At 36.1% G+C, this 25,281-nt stretch overlaps 2 protein-coding genes across 3 annotated transcripts in view; one reads left to right on the forward strand and one right to left on the reverse strand.

The window, feature by feature from the left end:
- Positions 1–17,465, forward strand: part of LOC132051511 (pentatricopeptide repeat-containing protein At2g21090-like) — a 64,646-nt gene extending 47,181 nt beyond the window's left edge. The window contains exons 2-13 of the mRNA XM_059442636.1: positions 253–381; positions 468–527; positions 1,787–1,927; positions 2,297–2,395; positions 2,576–2,648; positions 3,180–3,265; positions 3,559–3,642; positions 4,488–4,547; positions 5,179–5,366; positions 9,041–9,079; positions 13,760–13,770; positions 15,139–17,465. Coding sequence (XP_059298619.1) covers positions 289–381; positions 468–527; positions 1,787–1,927; positions 2,297–2,395; positions 2,576–2,648; positions 3,180–3,265; positions 3,559–3,642; positions 4,488–4,547; positions 5,179–5,366; positions 9,041–9,079; positions 13,760–13,770; positions 15,139–16,838 — 2,634 coding nt within the window. The 5' untranslated portion in view covers positions 253–288 and the 3' untranslated portion in view covers positions 16,839–17,465. The remainder of the gene's footprint in view (positions 1–252; positions 382–467; positions 528–1,786; positions 1,928–2,296; positions 2,396–2,575; positions 2,649–3,179; positions 3,266–3,558; positions 3,643–4,487; positions 4,548–5,178; positions 5,367–9,040; positions 9,080–13,759; positions 13,771–15,138) is intronic.
- Positions 1–25,281, reverse strand: part of LOC132051510 (zinc finger CCCH domain-containing protein ZFN-like) — a 72,177-nt gene that overhangs the window by 37,398 nt on the left and 9,498 nt on the right. The gene's annotated exons all lie outside the window — the stretch shown is intronic.

The following is a 25,281-nucleotide window of genomic DNA, read 5'->3' on the forward strand; positions in this document are numbered from 1 at the left end:
ACAACTTATTATAAAATGGAGGGAGTATAATAGCAAAAACAAAGAAAAAGAAGAGGGCATGGCCTAGAAGCTAATTGGGACAGGAATGTTGAATTTATTAGACAATTGTTTCTCCTTTCCCGTAAATTAGAATAGGACTACATTCGGGGAGGCCTGTATTGGGGAGATCAATCCAATTGCCCATCATGCTCCATTCTTCTCCCTAACAACTCTTTTTGTGTAAATCCCAATTCCCTTTTCTCGACTACCCTATTTCTCGAGAATTGGGCTTAAAAATCAATTACCATCATGGGTTTGCAATCAAACCCAAGAAATATGTTGACTAATTTTTCATTTCTAGTCCTCTTACTTCTTATCACTCTCCCGTTGATCTCTGCTCAGGTGTTGCCCAAACTCTCTTCACTTCTAAGGTTATGCTATGTTATATGTTTTAACTAATGTCTGCTTATTCTATACTATTAATTTAGGATGAAAATGAAAGAGTGGAGTCAGTTGGACGGCTCAAAGATCTCGGTAGGCGTAGTAAAGTGAGTCTACTATTCTTTCTTCCATTTAGCTACTGACATTGGTAAAATTTGTATATAGATGATCAGATTTTTGTATCCTATACTCTGTACAAATATTTGGGAGACAGCCTCTCTATCCCACAAAGGTAGGGTTAAGATCTGCGTACATACTACCCTCCCAAGACCCCACAACTTGTGGGATTACACTGGGTATGTTGTTGTTTGTTGTTACTTTGTACAAATATTGGGCCTTGGCTGGATTGCTAAATTTGCATAATTCATCGTAGAGCTTGTACACAAGTGAACTGTTAAGTGGTTGAGGTATAAGAGTGACAAGCTGGAGACCTTAGGTGGTCCGAATCACAGCTAAAACATTCAGTGTGAGCCATGTGCTCCAGCATTGATTGGAAAAAGAAAAGAAAAGAAAAAGAATTCACTTTAGGGATGTCTGAAGAGTGCTTTAGAAGTCTGATAATCTGTTTCGGTCTTTGCCTCTAAATCTAGCTTTTGAATAACACTATATTGTGGTGGTGAATACTAATTTCTCTCTCTCTCTCTCCCCTCTGTAAGTAAAATCTTGATCTTTAAGATAGGACATCGAAGTAACATGTTTACAAAAATATAAAGGCATACCCCATTATACAAAACTAGGATTTTAGAAAAATATACTGTTCTTGCCTTCTTGGTATGTTGTAGTCGCATGTAATTGTTATTTACCCAGGTACACACACACACATATACGTCTGAGCCGAGGGTCTATAGGAAACAGCCTTTCTGCCTCCCAAGGTAGGGGTAAGGTCTGCGTACACTCTACCTCCCCTAACCCCACTTGTGGTATGATATATATATATGTACACATAGATGCACGCGCGCATACACACTACATACATACGTGTTGTACAGTACTGCTCACATCATGCTTCGCTGGAATGTATTGTCCTCTGGCATTATCAACACTGTTAAAGCCTTCAACAAAGCTAAAACATTTGGTAAGTTTTGAAGTTGTTACTTATTCTGTTTTATACATTCAGGGTTATTATATTTGAAAACAAGATCTTTGATGGGAAGATCGTTATGGTCTCTAAGCCGAACACTAAAATTTCAGTATGATGGTGGAAAGCTGCCATAATTAAGTGCTGGCTCCTTTCCCTTTAGAGTTCTTCTACGGTGACTTAGTTGTTACTAAAGACTTGTTAAGATGCTGGTTGACTATTATCCTAGTGATAGCACAATATGTTTGTTAATTTTTAATGAGTTTTTGCATTTATTTTGTTTGGCAGATTATCGTTGAAAAACTTAAGACTGGTGTTGTAAGGGGTGACAATGATCTTGATTTTGTTGATGTTGCTCTGGACTTGGATTCTGGACTTGGGATCTTTGATGCCTTCTTTGCTAGTTTTTCCATGATCCTTATCAGTGAGGTTAGTGGCTCAACTTGATAGTCTTTTGTTAAACGTGTTTGATGTGTGCATTTTTCTGTTGATACTTGGATCTCTTTGCGGCTTATTTTTGGGGTCTTTCCACCATACAAGGTTTTTAGACTAAATGCTGCTTGCAATGGTTATTTTCTCCATGTAATAATGTTTTTGTATGAGAAAGAGTAAACGGAGGATATGGTTACTCACTGAAACATGTTTAACTGAAACAACTAGATGGTTGGCTATATTCACATGAATGTTTTTTCTCAATCCAAATGCAGTTTGGCAATGAAATATTCATTTTGGCAGTGTCTTTCCCGGATATTGCGTTACTGTCATTGATAAATATTTTATGAATGACTATGCTGCTAGATTGGTGATGAGACATTCATAATAGCAGCTCTGATGGCAATGCGTCACCCCAAGTCAATTGTTTTGTCTGGTGCACTCAGTGCCTTGTTTGTTATGACAGTAAGCGATTGAATCTCCTTCCTTACTGTATTGGTTCTTAGAGAAACTATTTTTTTTCTGTTTTATTATGTTCAGTCGTAGCACCTACATTGACAGTGTTCTGTTCTTCTTTATTCATCTAGTAGGATAATATATCATTGGAGGTAGTTCTAACTTTATGTTTTCTCTTCATGCAAGTAGATACTGTCTACTGGACTTGGTAGGATTGTGCCAAATTTGATATCAAGGAAGCATACAAACAGTGCAGCTACAGGTAGTTCATTTTACGTTTTATAACTTGCTTCTGTTGTGCTATAATTTTATTTACCTAAAATGTGATACTTGTCAGCTGAAAAATGTCTAATCAAATTTGTAATGTTCTTTGGTTGTTCTTAACTTATATTACTATTAAAAAATTTAGAATACTTCCCTTCAGGTCCCTCAATCTTTGTTTTCTAGACATCAATGAGATCTGCTTTGACTCATAAGACAAGGACCTTGAATTGTTTATCCTTCGTGCTTATTAAAATAGTTTAGAACTAAGTCCTTTCTCTATGTACCATAAAGTTGTACTAATTTCTACCTGGACCGCTATACTACTATATTGTTGCGTTATTCCTTCTTAAGATGCCATTTTGTTTTCTTATCCTTTTTCTTCCTTTTGTTTGTGACTCTATCCTCTTTCTTATCTCCCCAATTTTCTGTTGAGATGAAGCTGATACTCTCCGTTCTATACTTTCTTTTACCTATACTAGCAATTTGTTCGATGAGATAGTTATGAAGTTTTTAGTTTAACTTATTGCAGTTCTTTATGCCTTTTTTGGGCTTCGGCTTCTCTATATTGCGTGGAGATCAGATTCAAAAGCTTCCCAGAAAAAGGAAATAGAGGAGGTATATTTATCTTAGCAAGAATTCAATGAAAATTTTAGTGTCATCCAAGATTCTAATTGGACAACGTGGAGATTTCTCCATTTTCTCTATTCAAGGGCTATTCGGATCTTTGTTTTATATTTTGGAACTACTATACATGAACATGACAAACAGGTTGACCGGGGGGGGGGGGGGGGGTTTGGATATCTGCTATATGGCTTTTATGTCAAACTCTAGAGCACTCGTACTTATGATTTTTCTCTTGTCAGGTTTGCTGGAAAATTTGACCATTTGGTGAATGTGAAATATGTCAGGTTGAAGAAAAACTTGAAGCTGGACAGGGGAAAGCAGCAGTCAGACGTTTCTTTTCCAGATTTTGTACGCCTATATATTTGGAGGTATGTCTGTACTCTCTACACTTGAGCTTTTAAAGGAATGTCCTGATATTTTTGTATTTCTCCTATTTGGGTTAAACCGTCATGTAAGAAAGAAGTTTGGTATAGATGGGGTCTCTTTTTCCAGGTGAATGTTAATATATTTTCCTCCTTTCTTTGGATCAATTAATTTCGTCGGTTGCTTTAATGAGTCCTGGAGAAAGATGCTTTTCTCAAGGCTGTGCTCCCTAAGTAGGTAGGAAAAAGGAAGGAAAATCAAAATTGTCAGATTTCCCTTGCTAGGAATTCTTTTTGCTGATTGTGATGAATACTTGTTTCTTCACTCAGTTGTTTGGTCGGAGGATGTTGAAGTAACAAAAAATTGCAAAAAAGGATAGGGAAATCATAGAAGTTTTCTCTAGAGGGATTTAATAGTGGTCAGAAAGAGAGCTCTCAAATGCACTCAAAAGTTTCTTGCAAACTCTTTACCTTTCCACCTAAAATTGCCACAACTTCCCTTCACTCTCATTCTAACTTTACCTAGCGATACGCTAGATATCTATTCCAAGGATGTGCAGTGCAGAAAAACAGTTGGGGAGGGACTTAATCATTTGGTACTTTGGGGTCAATACAGTCTCTTACATCCAAAAGGTGGAGCATAGAACAGCTAATATATCTTCTCCACTCTTAGTTCCCTTCTTCTCTTACCACTTAATTAACCTGAATGTTCCTTCCATTTTTTATTTTGCTGCTCCTTGAGTTATTTGCATTGTGAGGTTATGACACCATAAGTTAGTTACAATCTCAAAATTCTTGACATTTGCAGAACAACTAATTTATGCCTACCCTTGCTTATGTTGTCTGTGCAGTCTTTTATCTTGACGTTTCTGGCAGAGTGGGGAGACCGTAGCCAGATAGCAACAATTGCTGTAAGATATTTTCAACTCCTTTTCTTTGCCGTGGCTCGTAAAAAAGCTGGATGCTATGTCAGTTGTCATGTGCTTCTTAATGTCTCGGTTTTCAAGTGTTTCTTCTTCTTTCTTGTTTTTGCATTTGTGTGGGTCTTTTTTTTGGATATTTGATTCATGACACGAGGAACAGAATTAGGCCATCTGTTTGTTAATAACTTTTCAGCTTAAAAAGCTTGAACATAGTGAACTTTTTTTGAAACGTTAATGTCAACCTTTCTACCTACGGTTGAACTATTAACTTGTGACTTTCTCTTCTGTGACTTGGTGCTGTTGTCTGTACGTTAATGAGTTGGTGCATAAGTTTGGGCACCAGGGATCTAGTCCTAAAACCTTCTTATATGCACCATTAGTCTTTGATCATTATAGAAGAGAACATTACAGCTTGTGTGGACCTATACCTATAGCAAATAGCAAGAATAGCATTCACATTCTATCTGTCTCAATCTTGCTTCGCATCATGTAGCTTTATCCTTTGCTCAGTACGTCGCGAGATGCGAAAAAAGCTCAATAAACTGCTTATAGATTTCGGGGTGTTAAATAAAAGTTCAAGGGCAGTGTTTCATTGATTTATATCCATTTCATTTTGCAGCTAGCTACACACAAAAGTGCAATTGGAGTTGCTGTTGGGGCGATAATAGGACACACCATATGTACTTCAGTGGCGGTGGTGGGTGGAAGCATGCTAGCATCCAGGATCTCACAGCGGACGGTAGCAACAGTTGGAGGCCTTCTTTTCCTTGGGTTTTCCTTGTCATCCTACTTCTATCCACCTCTATGATTTCCACTTCATAGATTAAAGCTAATTCCTTAGTGCTTGGTTCCCCCGATTTGTTTTTTTGCTTATTTTTAGGGGGTGTAAGAGCAAAATGAATTGTTTCAACAGGTTTTTCACCTTATTTTTTGTGTAAATGTAAGCATTTTGAATATTTACACGATTGGCAGCAATTTTTTTCGTCCTTTTAGAAAGAGGTAGGAAGAGCAAGATGGCACAGTCCATATAAAAGGAGTTATCGTCTTCTCAATCTCAATCTGAAGAACATGGATTGATACACCAGGCAAGTGCACCATATACCCAGCTACAGAGTGATCTTGTTGAAAGGAAAAATACGTCAGGTAGACATGGTTGATGCCATATTTTTTTTTGGGGGTTGGGGGTGGGTGTTTGTTGTGGTGGGGGGGGGGGGGGGGGAGCTTTGTAACAGCTTATTTTGTGCAAAATAGAGTACCTTCAATGAACTTTATGAATATGGAAAGGAAGAAAGCGTAACTTAAAGTTTCTTGGTGGTATGAGGTTGTTTATCGTGCTATAAAATTTCTGGCCCTAAAAATATAAAACTAGGACAAATAAAAAGTTAGAAGTATATTTGTGGAATACGTTGTAAACTCAAAGCCATACAAATTATTAAACATCGAGTTTGACGTTATTATAGACTCTAAAGATTTCGAGTCTTTGAAATCATAATTCATTGGTTGTTCAAATAATGGAAATTCACAAAATAAAATCAGAAATTCCTAATCACACACTAGTCTAAGGTAATGTTACTAACCCTTCTGACAGTGCAGTAACCCATTGTGATACTTGACGGAAAGACGAATTTTGATTTTCATTTTATTTCTTCTTAAGCTATAATTTCTTAATTGAAGTAAGTAAAAATGAGGTATTAAATAAAATACTCATTAACTTGAATTTAAAAGATGATCCTAAGATTAATAGAGAAATAATGTCTTCAAGGATATTCAGATTTACTCCCTAAACTACTATTAGGTGTAAACGGCCGTTTACAAAAAAAATAATAATAGAAAAATCATATCGATGGTCTAATGGCCAAAGACTTTATACAAATGTAGGAGTAGATTATTCTGATACACATGAGGTTAGAATTACCTTAATTAAGAGTGTGGTTTTCTTTTTCATCAGTATGTGATTCAAATGACTATTAAAACAACACTCTTAATGATAATCTTGATGAAGAAGTATACGTGGAGCAACCTGAAGTGTTTGTGCTTTCTGAAAATGAAAAGAAAGTTTGTAAATTGAACAAGTCATTGCGTTACTTAAAACAAACATCAAACATTGGCATGAAATATTTAATGATGTTATATTATCAAGTGGCTTTATACACAATGGTGCAGATAAATGCATTTATTGAAGCTCACAAAGGATAGAGTAATATGATGTTTTTATGTCGATGACATGCTACTAATTATAGGCAGGGGCGGCTCGATTATAAGGCCAATAAAGCAATCGCTTGGGGTCCCAATTTTTTTGAGGCCTAATTTTTTCCTTAAAGATGTATTTATATCTAAACTATTGCCTCATCCGAGAGAAGTTTTTTCAAAATTAATATTGATAAAATCTTATCTAAGATCAACAATATCTCAAGAGAGATTGAATGGATTACCTATAGTATCAATTAAAAAGGAATTGATAGAACAAATTGATTATAAAACAGTAATTAATGACTTCGCATCTAAAAAATTTAGAACTTTAAATAAAAATATATACGACGATCTTCCCTTTTAGAGAAATTAGGGGCTCTGTTTGAAGTTTGGCTTTAGGCCCCGAATGTTGTTGAGACGGACCTGATTATAGGAAATAATATGCAGGGTACAAGTAACTAAGGATTAATTAACTTCTCAATTGAAAATGAAAGACTCGGAAGAAGTTGACACTATCTTAAGTATTAAAGTTGCAAAATGTTGTGGGGAGGGGATTGCCTTATGTCAATCTCACTAAATTGAGAAGGTTCTTCCCAAGTTCAATCATTTGAGTATTGAATAATTCAGTCTTCCATTTGATGCTTCTATTAAGTCAATTGAAACTCGAGAAGATTTGTTAATGAATTAGATTATGCTAGTGAAATAGAAAGATTAGTTAATATATGCTATGCATTGCATTTGACAAGATGCTGCCTTTGTTGTTTATAAATTATCAAGATATACTCATATTCCAAGTTGTGATCATTGAAAGTGTATGGTAAGATTACTCTGTTACCTTAACAATACTAAATCTTTTGCCTTGTATCATAAAGATTCTTTTCAGTGTTAGAAGGATATTGTGATGATAGTTGGATGACTTGTGTAAATCACTATTAGAGTATCCTAGTTAGTATAGATTTCTATCTCTGTGTATTTCCTATCCCGGTACAGTTAGGACTTGTAAGCCTAATTCCTCCTGATGTACGGCTACTACATGTATATATATTTCACCTATGAATACAATAGAACTTGGGGGTTTCTATCACATCGTGTTCCTGGCAAAATACTAACGCTAATATAGTATTAGAGCACGACAATTGGGGGGGGGGGGGGGGGGGGGGGGGGGAATCCTCCTCATCGATGACCCCTGCGTCTCCCTCGACAACCAATGTCTCAAGCTCCAACCCCCTTTCTCATGCTCATCACTTTATCTCGCTCAAACTCACGTCAATCAATTATCTCTTTTGGAAAACCCAATTACTACCGTATCTTAAAGGCCAAAATCTCCATGGCTTAATCACAGGTGCGAACCCATGTCCTTCTCCTATGACTACAATTGAAGGATTCAAAGATGTTCAACCGAATCCTCTCTACTTTCAATGGGTACAACGAGATCAACTTATTATGAGTTTGTTGATTTCGTCACGATCGGAGGAAACTGTACCTATCGTCATAGGGATGAATACGTCTAAAGATGCCTTATCGTCAACATCCAACACGAGAATTTTAAATCTTCACATGCAACTTCAAAACATAAAACAGGACGACCTTAGTGTGTCGCAATATCTTCATAAGGCTAAACTTCTTTATGATGAGCTAGCTGACGCAGGACGTCCTCTTAATTATCTGACTTCAACATATATGTGTTTAAAGGCCTGCGTCCAAATTTCAAAGATATAGTAACTACGCACTCAGAGCTCCATAGCCTACTGTTAAACCATGAATTTATTCATGGCCCGTCACTGTTACAATTGTCCATCTCGTCATCGATAGCTGCGGATCAAGTGCAATGCCCTGCTGCAAATTTCAGCCAGCGATCCAATTCTAATTGTGATTGCAACCAGCAAAACACCTCGTTCCGAGGTCGTGGTTGCAACTCCTGCCAGCCAAGCTACTCCGGAAATCACTGCCAGTCCTTAAACAATTGGAACTGATCTCATATCTTGGGCCTCCAAGAAGCAGCGCACAATAGCTTGATCGTCGACGGAGTCGAAATACAAAGCTTTGGCAGAATTAACATGGACTCAATCTCTCCTTTCTGAACTTGGAGTTCACCCTCCTCATGCTCCGACTCTCTGGTGTGACATTATTGGTGCGACTTATCTATCTCTGAATTCTATTTTTCACTCTCGAACTAAGCATGTGGAGATTGATTATCACTTTGTTCGAGACAAGGTTGCCCGAAAGGATCTTCATGTTCGTTTCATTTTCACTAAAGACCAATATTGGCAGATGTTCTCACTAAGCCTTTAGCTTGAGCTAGGTTCCAGTCCTTACGCAACAAACTTAAGGTGCAAGAGCCACCTTCAGTCCGCAAGGGGAGTATTAGAGTATCTTAGTTGGTATAGATTTCTATCTCTGTGTATTTCCTATCCCGATACAGTTAGGACTTGTAAGCCTAATTCCTCCTGATGTACATCAACTACATGTATATATTTTTCACATATGAATACAATAGAACTTGAGGGTTTCTATCACATCGTGTTCCTAGCAAAATACTAACGCTAAGAATCACGATAACAAATCAACGTTTAAATACATTTTCATCTTAGGTGGAGGAGTTGTCTCATGGAGTTCTAAAAAATCGATTTGCATTACTCATTCCACAAGGAAATATGAGTTATTACATTAGCAAGTGCAGGTAGAGATGCTTTGTTAGATATAGAGTAGTGGTCACAATTGATGCTAATTGTTCTCTTACAGTATATGATAATAAATCAACTTCCTCTAAGACATTTAGCAAGATATGCAATTAAAAATCTAGACATATTGCTTTAACACAAAGTTTAACGATCTCAACGAACAACTTTACCCTTTCTTAATGCCTTCGGATGCTCCGAATTATTCAACAATCAGTTCTACATGATCAAATGAAGCCAACAAAACCCATATTGACATATAAGAACCGGGTCAGAAAGTCAACGAAAAGTCAAACTCGAGCCCCCAGGGTCAAAATAAAAAAACTTGAAAATCAGTTTACCCGGGACCTAAGGTTTTCACATCTAAAATTTCACCTCAAAATATTAACTAATCGACCTTCAAACCACCAAATTCTATCCTCTTAAGTTTAGGGAAAAACCCTCAAATTCCTCAACTAAAATATGAATTAATCTACCAATAAATGTGAGAAATCAAGTGTAAATACCAAAATTGAGATTAGGTTCTTACGCCTAAGCCGAATCGTGAAAAAGCCATAAAAAACGTCCAAATCCAAGCTTTACAACTCTCATATGAATCTTTGAACAATGAATTTGAAATAGATAAACTTTTAATTCACTGCCTACCGCTTCACCGCGAATGCAGGGGTCCTTATGCAATTGTGGCCACGCAGCCAGGTACAAGCCCGTGCGATCGCAGGCCATCGTCACACGATCATGACCCCCTGTGCCCAGTTAGCTCCACAAGATCGCGGTGTGCCACCATCTGACCACGAACCCTTATGCCCAGCTCGTTGTGCGATCGCAGCCCCTGCCACGCGATCGCGGAGCACACCAGACACCCAAAAAAGATAAATTCTCATTGCTATCCTTTTTGTGGTTTTAGCCTCCAAAACTCACCTGAACCCCTCGTGATGCAAATCAAACATGTGTATCACTCAAAAATCACCATATAAATTTGTTGGAACTCTCAAATCACCATTTTGAGGTCGTCTAGACACATATTTAACCATGATCGACTCTTATTCTTCAAAATCATTAGTTTCACATTAAGCGTTTCGAATCACTCCGAGTCCCTCAAGACCCATCCAAGTAGGTCCTAAATCATAATACAAAGCTATAGAACTTTCATACCTTGATTCCAAATTTTTAACCCAAAATATTGATTTTGGGCAATTCTTATGTTTTCAAACTTCTAGTTTTGATTTTTCTTCTAAAAAACATACCCAATCCATCAGCACACGTGCCACCTGTTTATGTTAGTCATAAAATAAAAAATAAACCTACGGGAAGTCTCAGAAAAAAGGGATTATAATACTCAAAATGACAGGATAGATCGTTACAGTGTCAAATAGGAGAATGAAGTCCTTGAACTCATAAAAACGATCGATTGAGCCATTGCAGTAAATTGCAGTAACTAAATCTTACTTTTAATTGCTTAGCGATACTAAATGTTCAAAAGATACCACAGGTTATAGTTCGTGACAGTTAACATGTACTAAGAGTTTTGTTGCTTAAGAAACACGGTGAGTATAAAATTACTCTAAATGAAGAAACAAAGTTCGGATTATGAACTAAGTAAGTGCACACTATGAATTGGTTAAATCTTCACCTACATAAACACAAGCAGTGGTGTCACTTTGATCAAAGTTGAATTTTTAGACTTTGTAAATGTCTATAGGAAGAAGTGCTAAAACTCACGGTCAAGTTTTGAAGTCGGTATAGTTTATACGTATAAAGTTTTTCTGTTTTTCACGAAGGAATTGTAGTTCAATAGGATATAATCTAACCATAAATTTCGTCAAGATTTTAAAGAGTTTATACACATAGTAGGTTTAACTTGAAAGACTTATTAGATGCATAAATCTTATATAGGTATCATCAATTACTAACTAAGTGTAAGATTGTTAGGAGTTAGGTGCCGTTGGGTTGGTCTTTCAATAGAGTTAATCTATACATAAAAATCAGTATAATATAGTACATTTTTTGGTTTGTATTTCAGGGAAAATTAGTCTTGGTGTAAATTTTTGCATAGCTAATACTATATTTTGTTAGCTTTTTTCTTTTCGAATTTACAGAATACCCAAATAAGTTAATGAGATAATCTATGTATTTTATGCAAGGTAGAATGTAAATAAAAATGCATATGTTAAATAATACATGAGTTAGAACACTAAAATGAATATGTCAATAAACAATTTTTTTTTTTTGCTAAAAAGTAAACAAATATTTTTAACACGAAATAATCTCCACATGCAATTCCTTCATTACGGATCCTTGCATAGCAACCTTTATATTACTAATCACTACAAAACTAATCTTCACATAATAATTTTGCATTGCTAATCCATGCACAATTTGTATTTAAATCAAACAACCTCTTAGTGTTTGATGGGTTAGTATTTGAGAGGAGAAAGTTTGTCCCTAATTGGTAAAATATGAAAAAGTAAAGGTGTTTATAATCACTTCTTGTTTTACTAAGTTTCGAAGTGAAATGAAAGTTCAAGTATATTTTTATATATAGTCATAGACACTTGGGCACTTGAGCCAAGTTGGGCAGCTGAAATTTTCCATATTTTCAATCATCTTTATAAGCTAATATTTATTTTACTAAAAATATTTTATTCATTATTCTAAAAAATAGTTTTAACGACTTTTAAAATGATTGTTGAGTTTAAAAGGTGTCTTTTAGGAAAAAAAGTTTGTTAATGTTGGGTTTTTAACAGGTGGTGCACCAAAAAAGGTTGAAATTATTGATTGAAATTATCTTTCAATATTAAGCATAGGAGGGCTTTAAATAGCCAACTTACAACAAAAAATCAGCATAATTGAAAATAAATAAAATTAAAAAAAAAACTAAATATCTCAACAAACTAATCTATCCAATAGAAATTTAAAATTCAAAAATTAGATTTATCCTAAACTAAGCAACTTATTATTATGCTAAAAAACTACTGCAGTAACTGAAAGCACAGTTGCTGCAATCTAAAAAAGTTGCTCCTGCTCAATTTCTACTTTGTTCGTTGGTGTTGAATTCTTTGAGTGCTTTTCGACTTCTTCTTAAAAAGAACCCTCAATAATCTTATTTTGTTTAAAAGTTCTTTTGGAAATGCTTTCATTTAGACAATGGATGTAAGATTTGTAAAATGTTGTCATAAAATTTTTCTTCCATCATAATGTCCCATAAGACATAGGTTTCAAAACCCGATTTTATTTTCACTGACCAATTTTGATAGTATTCACCAGTGAAAATTTGTGAGCCATTAATAGAGAGACTGCTGCTTGTCATGTTTGAAAATAGGTTAAACATTGATATTGGTTAAAAGTTGATATTGGTTGAAAATAGCCCTACGCGTTGAAAATAAGCACGGGTTAAAAATGAGTTGGGAATAGTTTTTGAATATGGTTCTTTAGATGAACTCACAAATTCTGTAAGATCAATGAGGCTCTGATACCACTATGGATATTTCAAAAAGACAGTGCACAAAAAAAGGATAAAAAACATTGGTTGAAATTGTCTCTCAATATCTTTATTAAGCATAGGAAGTTTTTAAACAACCAACTTAAAACAAAAAATTCACATAATTTAAAATTCAAAAAAACTAAATATCTCAATAAACTAATCTAATCAATAGAAATTTAAAATTCAAAAATTAGATTTATCCTACACCTAGACAAATTATTATTATGCTAGAAAATTACTACAGTAACTGAAAACAAATTTCAATAGTTAATCATAACAGTCCTGGTAAGGTATTTCGATACATACTTATCTATAAAATACAAATATAGTTAGAATTCTATATACATCGTATTATTATCTAGAAATCGCAAACTTCAGTCTTGTGCAAAAATCGAATTATTTTTATTGAACTTTGAATTTCTTAACTTTGTAAAATTCTGGAAAATCTCTGTGACAATCTGAACAAAAACATAATGGAGAGCTTATATTTTTGTTTTAACGGTGATATATATGAACCTAATGACATAGTTAATAAAGCTTTATTTGATTTACATGAATATACCGATGCTTTGCAAACTCCACCAGTCCTGACTTATTTACCTAATAGAATTCATGATGCAACAATTATTATGCGACAAGATGGGATTGTTTTCTTCCTAGATGCAGGTTTACAAGTGGAAAATGAAAAAGCAACTATTGGAATGATGGTGATGAATAGCTGTGGTCACTTGCTTCATGCCCTTGGCACCCTGTTCAAGTTGTAGGGAAGACCATAATTGTCGAAGCAATAGTAATTGAGAGGCATAGGGAAGAGCGCTACAGAAGGTTTGGTCAAAGGTTCATATATTCAGATACAAAGAATGTGGTACAAATGTTACAAAAGAAGATGACAATATCTTGGAAAATAAATACCACTTGTGAGGATATATGGAGGTTAATGAGTTCTTTGGAGATATTAAGATTGTATATATTCCCGAACATGAAATGTACTAGCTCATAACTTACGTAAATTCTCATTTTCTACTTTATATTTTTGGGATTCTGCTTTACCTAGTTAGGTTGTAAATAATACAAAAGTGTCTTAGGAACATCTGAAACATATTATGAAGTACTCGAATGGAGTTTTTTACCGGAAAAAAAAAAGCCTTTCATTACTTTTCATATTCTGCAACTTATTTTAATAGAAGCAGCTCTGATACTTCACATTGCAATTTATTTACGGGTTAGTTTACCTTTTTCTTTTCCCTAACCCCCTGTTTGGACGGTTGTTTCCCATGGTTCATTATTGTATTGTTTTCCTTGATACTATGTTTGTTTTCACCGTTCTTAAAATTATATTATATGGTGTTGTAAATTTATTGTCATATAACCATGAAAAAAGCTCAATTTCTGTAACCACGAATTTGATGATTTTTGCGTGATTACTTATTTCATTTTCCCATTATACCGCACCCCACTCACCCTCTCCATCACACCCAAACCCACGCACCCCCACCCCACCCTGCCACCCACCTTCCCCACCCAGGACCACTCACCACCACCACCACCACCACCACCACCCCCCATCTCCTACCACCTATTTATTTTATAAAGTTCTTATTTTATCCTTTACCTTAATTTTATTAATATATAAAAACTAGTTTGTAACCAAGAATTAAATGTATTTTAATAAACTTATATGTTATTATATAGCACTATACACTCAAATCGATATAGTATATTCAAACACAATATAGTGTATTCAAACATTGTATTGATTAAGATAATACAATACAATACAGTATGATACTATGCAATGGGATACTGTATATCATGAAACCACGGGTAACAGTGTAACACCATCCAAACAGAGTGTAAGTTATCAAAGTTCTCCAAAATTAATAGTATGTATCAAATGCTTAACAAGATTTAGTACTGCATACAGAATTTTCAGAATCAGTGTTTTAAAAGACTGTAGATAAAAATTGTCACAAGCAAAACTTGGAAATCTTCACAGGATTCTTATGGTTAAATAGTTTCTCACAGAAGAAGTATCAATGAGGACACAGCATGTGCTACAATACAATGATATGCAAGAACTACATAGGCTTTGCTTTCCTTTACACTGATCAACTTCTAAAATCTTTAACTAATACTGCAAATCTAGTTCCCATAAAGCTTCATCATCTTCAACACTATGCACATTATTCTTCCTCACCCTTCCTTCCAGTATCCCAAATCAATGTTGAAGTAATTCATGCCAAGAAAATCAAAGATGGGTCTGCTCAGAACTCATCTATCAGTAACTACATTTTGAATCTTTGCACAAAAAGTAACCATTTAGCCTATGCACAAAAACTGTTTGATGAAATTCCTCAAAGAGATGTTCGAACGTGGACGATACTCATATCAGGTTTTGCTCAACTTGGGTGTAATGGAAATGCATTATGGTTGTTTATTAAGATGCAAAAAGAGGGTATTGTTATTCCTAATGAGTTCACTTTATCTAGTGTTTTGAAGTGTTGTTCTACTGTTACTAATGGGCTTAGATTAGGTAAGTCTATACATGGTTGGATGATTACTAATGCAGTTGATTTGGATGTTGCTTTGGAAAATGCTTTCCTTGATCTTTATGTCAAATGTGAGGCTTTGGATTACGCGAAACGGTTCTTTGAATTGATGGTTGATAAAAATGTGGTTTCTTGGAATATAATGCTGGCGGGATATTTGGGTACGGAAGATATGGAGAGAAGTGTGAAGCTATTTAAAAGGATGCCTGAAAAGGATGTTTCGAGTTGGAATACAATCATCGACGGACTTTTGCAACGCGGATTTGAAAGGGATGCCCTTAAGCTCCTACGTGAAATGACCTTAGATGGGCCCTCTTTTAATGAGGTTACGTTTTCTATATCATTAGCGTTGATGTCTTCGCTTAGGAATCTTGAATTAGGGAGGCAAATCCATGGTAAAGTGAGGAGATTGTTCATATACGAAGACACGCTTTTAAGGGCCTCGTTAATTGATATGTATTGTAAATGTGGTCAAATGGAGAACGCTTCTAGGATTTTCCAAGAATTGCGTCAAGGTATTGGTGAAGTACAACATTCACACTCTGTTCCGTGGAGTACAATTATATCAGGTTATATTCACAATGGCATGCTGAAAGATGCTTTAGAAGGTTTTAGCTCCATGGTACGTGATCAATTAGAAGTTGATGTTTTCACACTGTCAAGCATTCTTAGTGTTTCTGCAAATAGTGGACTTCTGGAACTTGGTAGGCAGATTCATGGCTATGTCCAAAAACTTGGACACATATGGGACATATTTTTGGTTTCAGCAATTATTGACATGTATGCCAAATGTGGAAAGTTAGATTCTGCTCGGTTGTTTTTTGAGCAAACCCAAACTCGGAATATTGTGGTGTGGACTACTATGATAAACAGTTACGGTATACATGGAAAAGGAGCAGACGCTGTTCAGCTATTTGAGTTTATGCTGAATCAGAGGATTGCACCGAATGAAGTAAGTTTCATTAGTGTTTTAACTGCATGTGGTCATGCAGGTTTGGTGAAAGAAGGATGCAAGTATTTTAGGTTGATGAAACAAGTTTCTGGAATCAAGCCTGGTGTTGAACATTTCTCTTGTATGGTTGATCTTTTTGGCCGAGCAGGTTGTTTAGAGGAAGCTTATGATTTCATTCATGAGAATGGCATCTCTAACATGTCTGAAGTTTGGAAGGTACTCTTATCTTCTTGCTTGGTGCACAAAAATGTAAAGATGGCGAGACATGTTTCTGAGAAATTGCTACAACTTCAGCCTAGTGAACACAGCCCTTACATCCTGTTGTCAAATACTTGTTCAGACAATGAAGATTGGGATGAAGCATCGAAATTAAGGGGTTTGATGCAGGAAAGGAAAGTTACGAAACTTCCGGGTCAATCATGGACTTAGTTGAAGAATGAAATCAAGAATTTCACACAGTTGTTATAAGGGAAAAATCAGCAGCAGAGTTAATGATTTATTGAAATAAGCTGCCATGCAACTGAAGACACCTAGCTCTGAGAATGAGATAAATTCAGGAATGTGAGATGCAGAAGAGGAAGAGAAGAGCAGGCACATATGGATCATCAGAAGTATCATTTGCATACTCAGTTTCCACTATTAGAAAAAGATTTTTTTCCACCGACATTCGGTGGGAAATTTGTGCCATAAAATATGATTTTCCCACCTAATTTCCACCGAACCAGTTCAGTGGGAAAATGCATGGTGGGAACGAGGTTCCCACTGAAATGCTGGGAAACTTCATACTTTTTCCGTGTGAAAACACTAGGGAAATCAGTGGGAAAATAGAGATTTTTTAGTACTGTTCCAACCTGAATTCTAGTGTCCTAAGTTTGACGCATACTTTACAGTTCTAAGGCTGCATTTGGAGATTACCAGAAGATCAAGCTGGGGATAGTTAGGGAACATGAATTGAAGTTTCTTTTTATCCTTCTTTATTTGATATACGATTGATCATGTTACTATTTATTTTTTGAGAGACCAAGAGCAATAATGATCAGTTATGACTTTGTTGAATGTGGAGTCACTGTTGCCTCAGATTGTCTGACTAACTTCAATTGGCATTGCAGAATCTAATCAGAGGTAATTATCTTTGAAATATTATGAAAATCTTTCGATCTTATGCTTTCTATTTAAAGTGTTGTGCCTTTAAATCCCTGCTAGTTATATTTGTGGAGCCTTTTAACTGGTTACCTTGTTTTGTTGAATTGGTGTCAGAGTGTTATGAATCAGCCTATTGGGCCGAGAAGAAGCAATAGGACCAGAAGGCCTTCACAAAGGTTGATATGGGATCCAGGCCCAATTAGCAATTGGTTAAAAAAAAGGACTAGGTGCTAGAATTAGAAAGAAGGGATTATGCGTAATATGAAAGAAACTGTCTTTCCTCTCATCCCCTTTCTCTTAGAGTAACTTCTCATCCCCATTCTTATCTCTATCATTAGTTACTTAATTTCAGTATTTTCCATTGTAATTTAGTAGTTTGAGTATTAAAGCTGTAATTTGTCAATCAGTGATTATATATATTTTTGTTGAGAATTCGGGTTTGTTCCATTGGTGCTTTCATCCAGAGGTCTTCAATGGAGGACCAAATATCTCGAACAATCGAAGATTCAATTAAGGTCGTGAAAGATTCGTGGTCGAACGAACTTGCTGAAATTCGTTCAATGTTACAGGAGTTGGTTGGAAACCTTGCAACGAATAAACCTACCCCGTTGGAATTCCAACGATTCTGTGGCAAGAATCCAGAGTTATGGATTTTTCAGGCTCGATGCTACTTTGACTTTTATGAAATTGCAGAAAACCACAAGTTATCTATCGCCTCGTCCTATCTTGATGGAGCAGCTTTGACGTGGTACGAATGGCTTTTCCAAAACAAGCAATTGTCAGATTGGGAACATTTTACTGCGAAAGTATTAATTCGCTTTCGTAATTGGCATCTTGAATCGCCGGAAGATCGCTTGGCCAATCTCCGGCAAGTGACCTTGGTGACTGAGTACCAAAGTCGTTTGGAGGCTTTCTCGTCGGGTTTCGGTGAAGCAGATGTGTTTTTGCCACATGTGAGCAATATAACCACGTCACCTTTGCCACAATACAATGATGAGAAATCTGAATGCAAAAGCGACACTGATGCGCACCAGGTGTTTGATACTTTTCCTCACAAGGCCGAGCAAAGTTTTCCAGAGTTGTCTCATACGATTGATGTCTTAGAGAATATAGGTCCAGTTCTTAACAAAAATGTTGTGCCCGAGCCAGAATTTTGTGGGAATCCCACTCTTATTATTAGTGACTGTGAACTTCCTTTGGTTATTCCGGATGGAGGGGGTAATGTCACAAAATATGGAGATGAAGAGGACTCCAACACCCATGTAGGACAGGTATTTTATGGCTTTTCTTACGGAGCTGGGCACACTTTGGTTGAGCATGAAGTGTTCGAATCACTCGGGAAAGGAGTGACTTCTTAATTTTGGCTGGCATCAGATTGATGCATGATCATATATCTATACACCTCCCGTTTGATCCCGGTGAGTCTATTCCTCCATCAATTCCGTTCAAGTGTGGGCTTAGGCAATTCGGTACGCTTTGTAGATATGCAGGTACTCCACTAATTTTGGAAACAGAATTTGTCGACATATTGAGAATAGACTATGTAGCTAGCGTGTTTGAACAAATTGCGTATCGGAATGCTGGCATAGTTATTGTCTTTAATAGCTACTTGTCTGAGGATGAAGTGGGCTGGTTCGAGTATGATTGCTCTGGTCTGCCGTACTTCCTTGCATGTTGCCTTGATCAATGTCTTTCATATCAATTTTCATTTAATCATGGTGTGAATCGCTTTGTTGTCACTGTTCGTGGAACTGCGCCGGATCTTTCCGTATGGGATCCAGGAATATGTTCCAAGTCCATGACTCTAACAGAGTTGGCAAGTAGGGCGGCTGTATTTCCTCGGAGAAGGACACTCCTTGTTTTGTTATTCGCATTGCATAATGAACATAAGGTGCGACACATAGATAAAAATGTGTCACGAAAATGTGTGCTGAAGGTTATAACAGTGTCGTCTCGAAGATATTTGACAGACTATTATTTTAAAGGTATGTCAAGAGCAAGGTATTATGATGAATGTCTTGGGACACTATTTGACTGTGAAGATTCAATGTTTTCTTGTTTTGTCTTGCACTCACCAGAAAATGACTTTGCGTTGGTTCTAACACTAGAAAGAGATGTTTCAGATTCATTGCAGCCAAACTTTCTTATATCACTCGTGTTTGGGCCAATGCACGAGGAATATGCAGGTTCTTCCGATTATTCAGTCTCTAGCTTTGTTGTGTCAGATGCAAAGCTTGATAGTTGTGGCCTGCTATGCTTCACTTTGTTGTTCTTGATTGTAGTAGAAAGAGTGTTTCAACAGCAAAACGAATTAACAGTGCTCACAACGTGTTCAACGGAGATGGTTGAAGTTATTCAACTTAAAGTGCATAATGATTATTGGATTGACTATTTTAGAAGACCAATCACTGACGTCTTTGTTGATGCATTAGCCATTACCTTGTATCCTGATGTTGTTCTCGGTGCTGCTGGCGAAATTAACAGAGAAGGAAGTGCACAAGTTCTTCACGGTGTCGAAGCTGGGAAAACTTGGGTAAATTTTGTTCAAGTTACTTTTGAAATGATTGTAGACTTTGATCCTGGAGGAAGTACTTGTGGTGTACCAATCCTTGAAGACAGAGATGGTGTCCTCGAGACAATATTGAAGGCCATAGCTGATCTGTTTGTGTACACAGTGTCTCTCTCTTTTGACAATGCTGATGATCATCATTTGAAAGCAACTACTAACGATATTACCAATTGCGAATTTGGCTTGTCGCGTTTGGGTTTGTACCTTCTTGAGTCACATTATCCAGATAACATTAGACTTAATGGTGTTCCATGTGAGTTGTGCAGGCAAATGAAAGGCCGTTACAGTAATAACTCCATGGTTTGTTTGAGAATGTTTGGAACTCTAGAGCTTTACCCTGCAACTAATGGATTAGTCGAAACTATGTTGGGGCGTTTCAGCGCTTTGAGCAGGAAATCAAACGTCCATTTTACCACAATGAACCTAAAGGGTGAACTGCTGGAGAAAAAGGGCTGCCAAGGTAACTTAGTTTCTACATCAATGGGCTGCTATGGTCTACAGGATACCACTATGATTTTTAGAATAACTAAGGTAGCTACAGTGAAGACATCATTACACACACTGTTGTTGCTAGCAAATATTGGACTGCTGGTTTCTTTTTAGTATGCAGATGGACATGCCAACCAGTGGCCTTTGCCCCTATGGAAGTCGATATAGCTAACACTAGTTTATCTATAATTTTGTTTGCGATATTTCGTGACTCGAACCTTGAGGACAAGGTTCTTATTGAGGGCGGGAGTATTGTTATGAATCAGCCTATTGGGCCGAGAAGAAGCAATAGGACCAGAAGGCCTTCACAAAGGTTGATATGGGATCCAGGCCCAATTAGCAATTGGTTAAAAAAAAGGACTAGGTGCTAGAAAGAAGGGATTATGCGTAATATGAAAGAAACTGTCTTTCCTCTCATAAATCTTTCTCTGGAAAGCTTACTCATCCCCATTCTTATCTCTATCATTAGTTACTTAATTTCAATATTTTCCATTGTAATTTAGTAGTTTGAGTATTAAAGCTGTAATTTGTCAATCAGTGATTATATATATTTTTGTTGAGAATTCGGGTTTGTTCCACAGAGTGACTTCTTTTTGGGGACAAAAGTTGGTATCCGGGTGTCTTTTACTATTCTTAATTTTCAACAGTAAAACATGCCCATGTCCATTTACATTAGGCTTCACCAATGATATTCAGAAACCATTTCGACAAATGATAAGTCCGCTTTTCCATGTAGCAACTCTCAGATTTCTCCAGCTCATTGGAAATTCAATGTTCCAAGTACATATATGTATAGCTCTTCAAGAACTGTAATTTCTTGATGATGTTATTTTTTCCTTTCACTACCAGTCGATGCTGTTAAGAGAGGATGCCCATGAAGATTTAAATTGAAGCCGAAGGGTTAGAAATTCACAATTATGTACAGTAAGTCATTTCTATCACATCTACACTATAATTTCTAATTTCTCTCGAGAAATCTCTTATTGCTGTATGAAGGTGTTGACATATTTGGAGCTAGTATTTTATTTGATGTCTACACTCGCAAACCATGTAAAATTAGGCCAAAGCTCTAATTGTTAAAGACTTCAACCCTTTGTTTATCATAGGTTCCTCAATACTCTGGTAATCCAAAAGTAATGCTGCCACAATTCCGCTGATTAAGGTCAACCCCAGGGCTTTGGTTCAGCTGTAAAAGTACGTACAAAGCGTGATGTGTGGGTCAGGCACACGTCACAATTTCCAAAACTGCTGTGGACTATGGTACTTAAGTGGAGCACGGTAGAGGGTCAGGCGCATCATCCACGCGTTCCGAACCGTGTGCCAGCTGTCCCTTGAGGATTTCTCTATTATCCCAAAAAAAAACCACTGATTAAGGCTAAGTTGAGGTAACTCTTCACTTTTGGTGCTGCATCCGTGTCGCCACGACATGGGTTTGAGATCCGTACCGGATATGGTCAAACGGTTTTGGGTACTTTAACCAAAATCGATAGAAAAATTCGAGACAAAAGCTAGGGAGAAATCATAATTTAGGCATATGTTTTATTTATAGTTTAAAGTTATTTTTATTGAAAAGTGAGCAACAGGAAGGTACTTTAAAAATATTTAAAGGTCAACATCATTGCTGAATGTGCAATAACTCAAGAAGTCTATCATGGCTTTTATATCATTTGCAATAGCCATGTTAAGCCCAAAAGACAGTAAAGAGATGCATCTCTACTTAATACTAATAATTACATATCCGAACTTGCTCTAAAAAATTCGTGCATTCCTTTCCTTCCAAATAAGCCACCATAATTTAGGCATATTTTTATAACCTATTTTTAGATATTTGATTTATTATTAGCCAAATCCCAACATCCGTATCCATACATAGATCCGTACCCCCGAATCTTAAAGTTTAGATCAAGAAAGGACCCGACCTCTAGATCCGTACCCGTCTCAAACACTCGCACCCGAGCCCGGACAACTTAGGATTAGGGTACACCTCAGTTGAAGTGTCATTACTGCAACTCTTCCAAACCCTAATTCCACCAGCCATTTTTTTCATATATTCTGCCAGAGATTATGGTTTGAACTGGTCTTTACTTGATTCTTGATGGGTGAAATTAAGTTGAACTAGTTCTTATAAGCTAGGAAGTGTGATCAATTTTGAATGACTTCTAGTTTAGGTCAAATGAATGCAGGGTTCTTTTAAGTAATTTGGTAGTAGTAGGTGGCACCTTATTAAAGTTTGAAATGCTAATTCTTATCATATACCCAAAAGTAGGTACAGATCTACAAATGTTACATTCCTTTTCCAGTTTTCCTCATTTGGATAATAAACGCGTCACTTTTACCAAATTTTTATTCTCCAATGATTCTGCATCATCAAATTTCTTTTTTGTATGGGCTACATTTTTTTTGTCTCTATAATTAGGGTTCGATGGAAAGTTACATTTCTTAACCAAGTGTGTAGCAGTCTCATACATGATTTGTGACTGAGCTAATCACCCACATACAGAGACAAGCAATTAAAAGTTCTTAATTTGAACTTAAAAGATTCTAATGATCTATAGTTCATCTTAGAAAAAAACACAGGAAATATCTAACAAAACTTTCAACTAAAATGAGCATAAGTAACTTCTTACAGTTGACTGGTACATCGAAATAAAATAAAATAATGGCATTTTAATTGAAGAGTAATTTTATTTCTGTAGATAAAACCAAAATATTTCCCGAAAATTTACTGAAAGGTAGATTGATAGCTCCATGGGCAAGGATGGCGCTATAGAAGTCCTAAGAAGGTCGTCGTCGAGTCGCGGTAAGGAGATGCTGGAAGGTTCTTTGGGAACTGATTGAAAATCGAAGATCTTTATCGTGGAAGAAAAACCCAAGAATGAGTCCAAGAATTATAGAAAAGAATGAGCTAAATGCTATACATATTTTATGATTCAAGTTCAGGCTCAGGAGGAGGAAGATTGGGGCCCACATGGACCCCAAAAGAGCTTAAATTCAAGCCCACATGGGGCTGAAATTTCTGCCCAAAAAATGAGCTTAAGTCCAACCCAAATTGGGTAGGAGAAAGTCACGTACAAGGTGACTTTTAGGAAACCTTTTCCTTATTCTATTAAGGAAGAAGTTTGCCAATTATTTTACATGCTTTCCTAGTTTAATCCTAATTAGGTTTTAGTATTTAATTATTTCCATAAAAGTAGATTCTAATCCCATTTTATTTGGGATAAGTTTCCCCTATATATAGGGGTGGATTTTGTTATTTTCATTAGACAAATATTATTATTATTATTGAGAGTTTCTCTATTTTACACCTTTGTGTGTGGCTACTTTTAGGATTTATCTTTAACCTTATAAGAACGATTTTTTAAGAGGTAAGATTAATTCGTACTTTGATATCTTTGGTTCTTATTCATAAATTAAAGAAGGTAATTAGTCTTATACTAGTTATTGTCTCTAGTCTCTTCGAAATAGGGGTCTAGATCACCTTTTGATCTAAGTTCTTGAATTGACTCTATTAGTATCATAATTAGCTTTAATTCGTTAATTTTGAATACTAAGATCAATTAGGGTTCTTAGCACTTAATCTTGAAATTTGGGGATTTTATTCTTGAATTTCGTCTATCTTTACATTCTTGTCTTTAATCTTCGTATTTTCGCTTTTGCATTATAATTTTATTTAGTCAAGTAGCACGATTCTTATCAAGTGGTATCAGAGCGATGCTATCAAGGTTCCGTTCTTGATAATCTTGGGAGTTTCGTAAAAAAAAAAAAAAAAAAAAAAAAACGAAAATTCTCTTTTTTCTTTTAGTAGCTTAAAAAAGTAAATCTATTTTGCAAAAAAAATAAAAAAAAAAATCTTGCAAATTAAGAAACTCCATAGTTTGTGTTTGTTGTTTTTCCAACATCAAGAAGGAAAACCAAGAAGAGGGGAAATTTGGGATTTTTTTTTTCTTTTCATACAAATTGGTCTTTTTCTTGTCTCGCCAAACCCAATCCGTCTGGGAGTTGGTAATTCTTTTTTTCCTCTACATCTTACTTCTAAAGGATTGTTACTAGTAAGGTTTATATATAAATCCTAAAGGACCGATACCAAAGGTAGTAATTTGAGTGGAAAAAGGTAAGAGAGGGTGAGATCAATTGAAGGAAAAAGCCGAATTGAGAGATATTTGTTCTTTAATATTTTTTGCGAGATGTATCAAACAGGAAAGGAGAGTGAAATAGGCACTCAAAACAATAACTTAGTTGAGATGCTCAGAATGATTACCGCCTGACTTGAAGCGTTAGAGGCAGCCCAAAATCCATCTAATCCGGTGAACATAGCCGATGTGCGGAGAATCCAACAACATTCGATTCCTCAGGTTAGGAGACAAGCTGTTCAACCTCCTCAATTCCAACAAGGTGAGGATCAGTTTGGAGACAATGAGGATGAATTTGAGGAAGCTTACCAAAGGAGGAACAAAAGAAGGGCACCACGAGCTAGGCCTGAGGATGACAATCTTAGTAGCATTAAGATGAAGATCCCTATTTTCAAGGGAACAAGAGATCTAGACTACCTTGATTGGGAGAGTAAGGTGGATGCTATCTTTGACTGTCATAACTACTCTGAAGGTAAGAAGGTTAAACTTGTTGTGGTTGAATTTTCTGACTATGCTGGTAGTTGGTGGAAGAAGTTTAGCA

Source organism: Lycium ferocissimum, chromosome 4 (genome assembly GCF_029784015.1).
Source record: "Lycium ferocissimum isolate CSIRO_LF1 chromosome 4, AGI_CSIRO_Lferr_CH_V1, whole genome shotgun sequence".
In the NCBI taxonomy this organism is placed as follows: Eukaryota; Viridiplantae; Streptophyta; class Magnoliopsida; order Solanales; family Solanaceae; genus Lycium; species Lycium ferocissimum.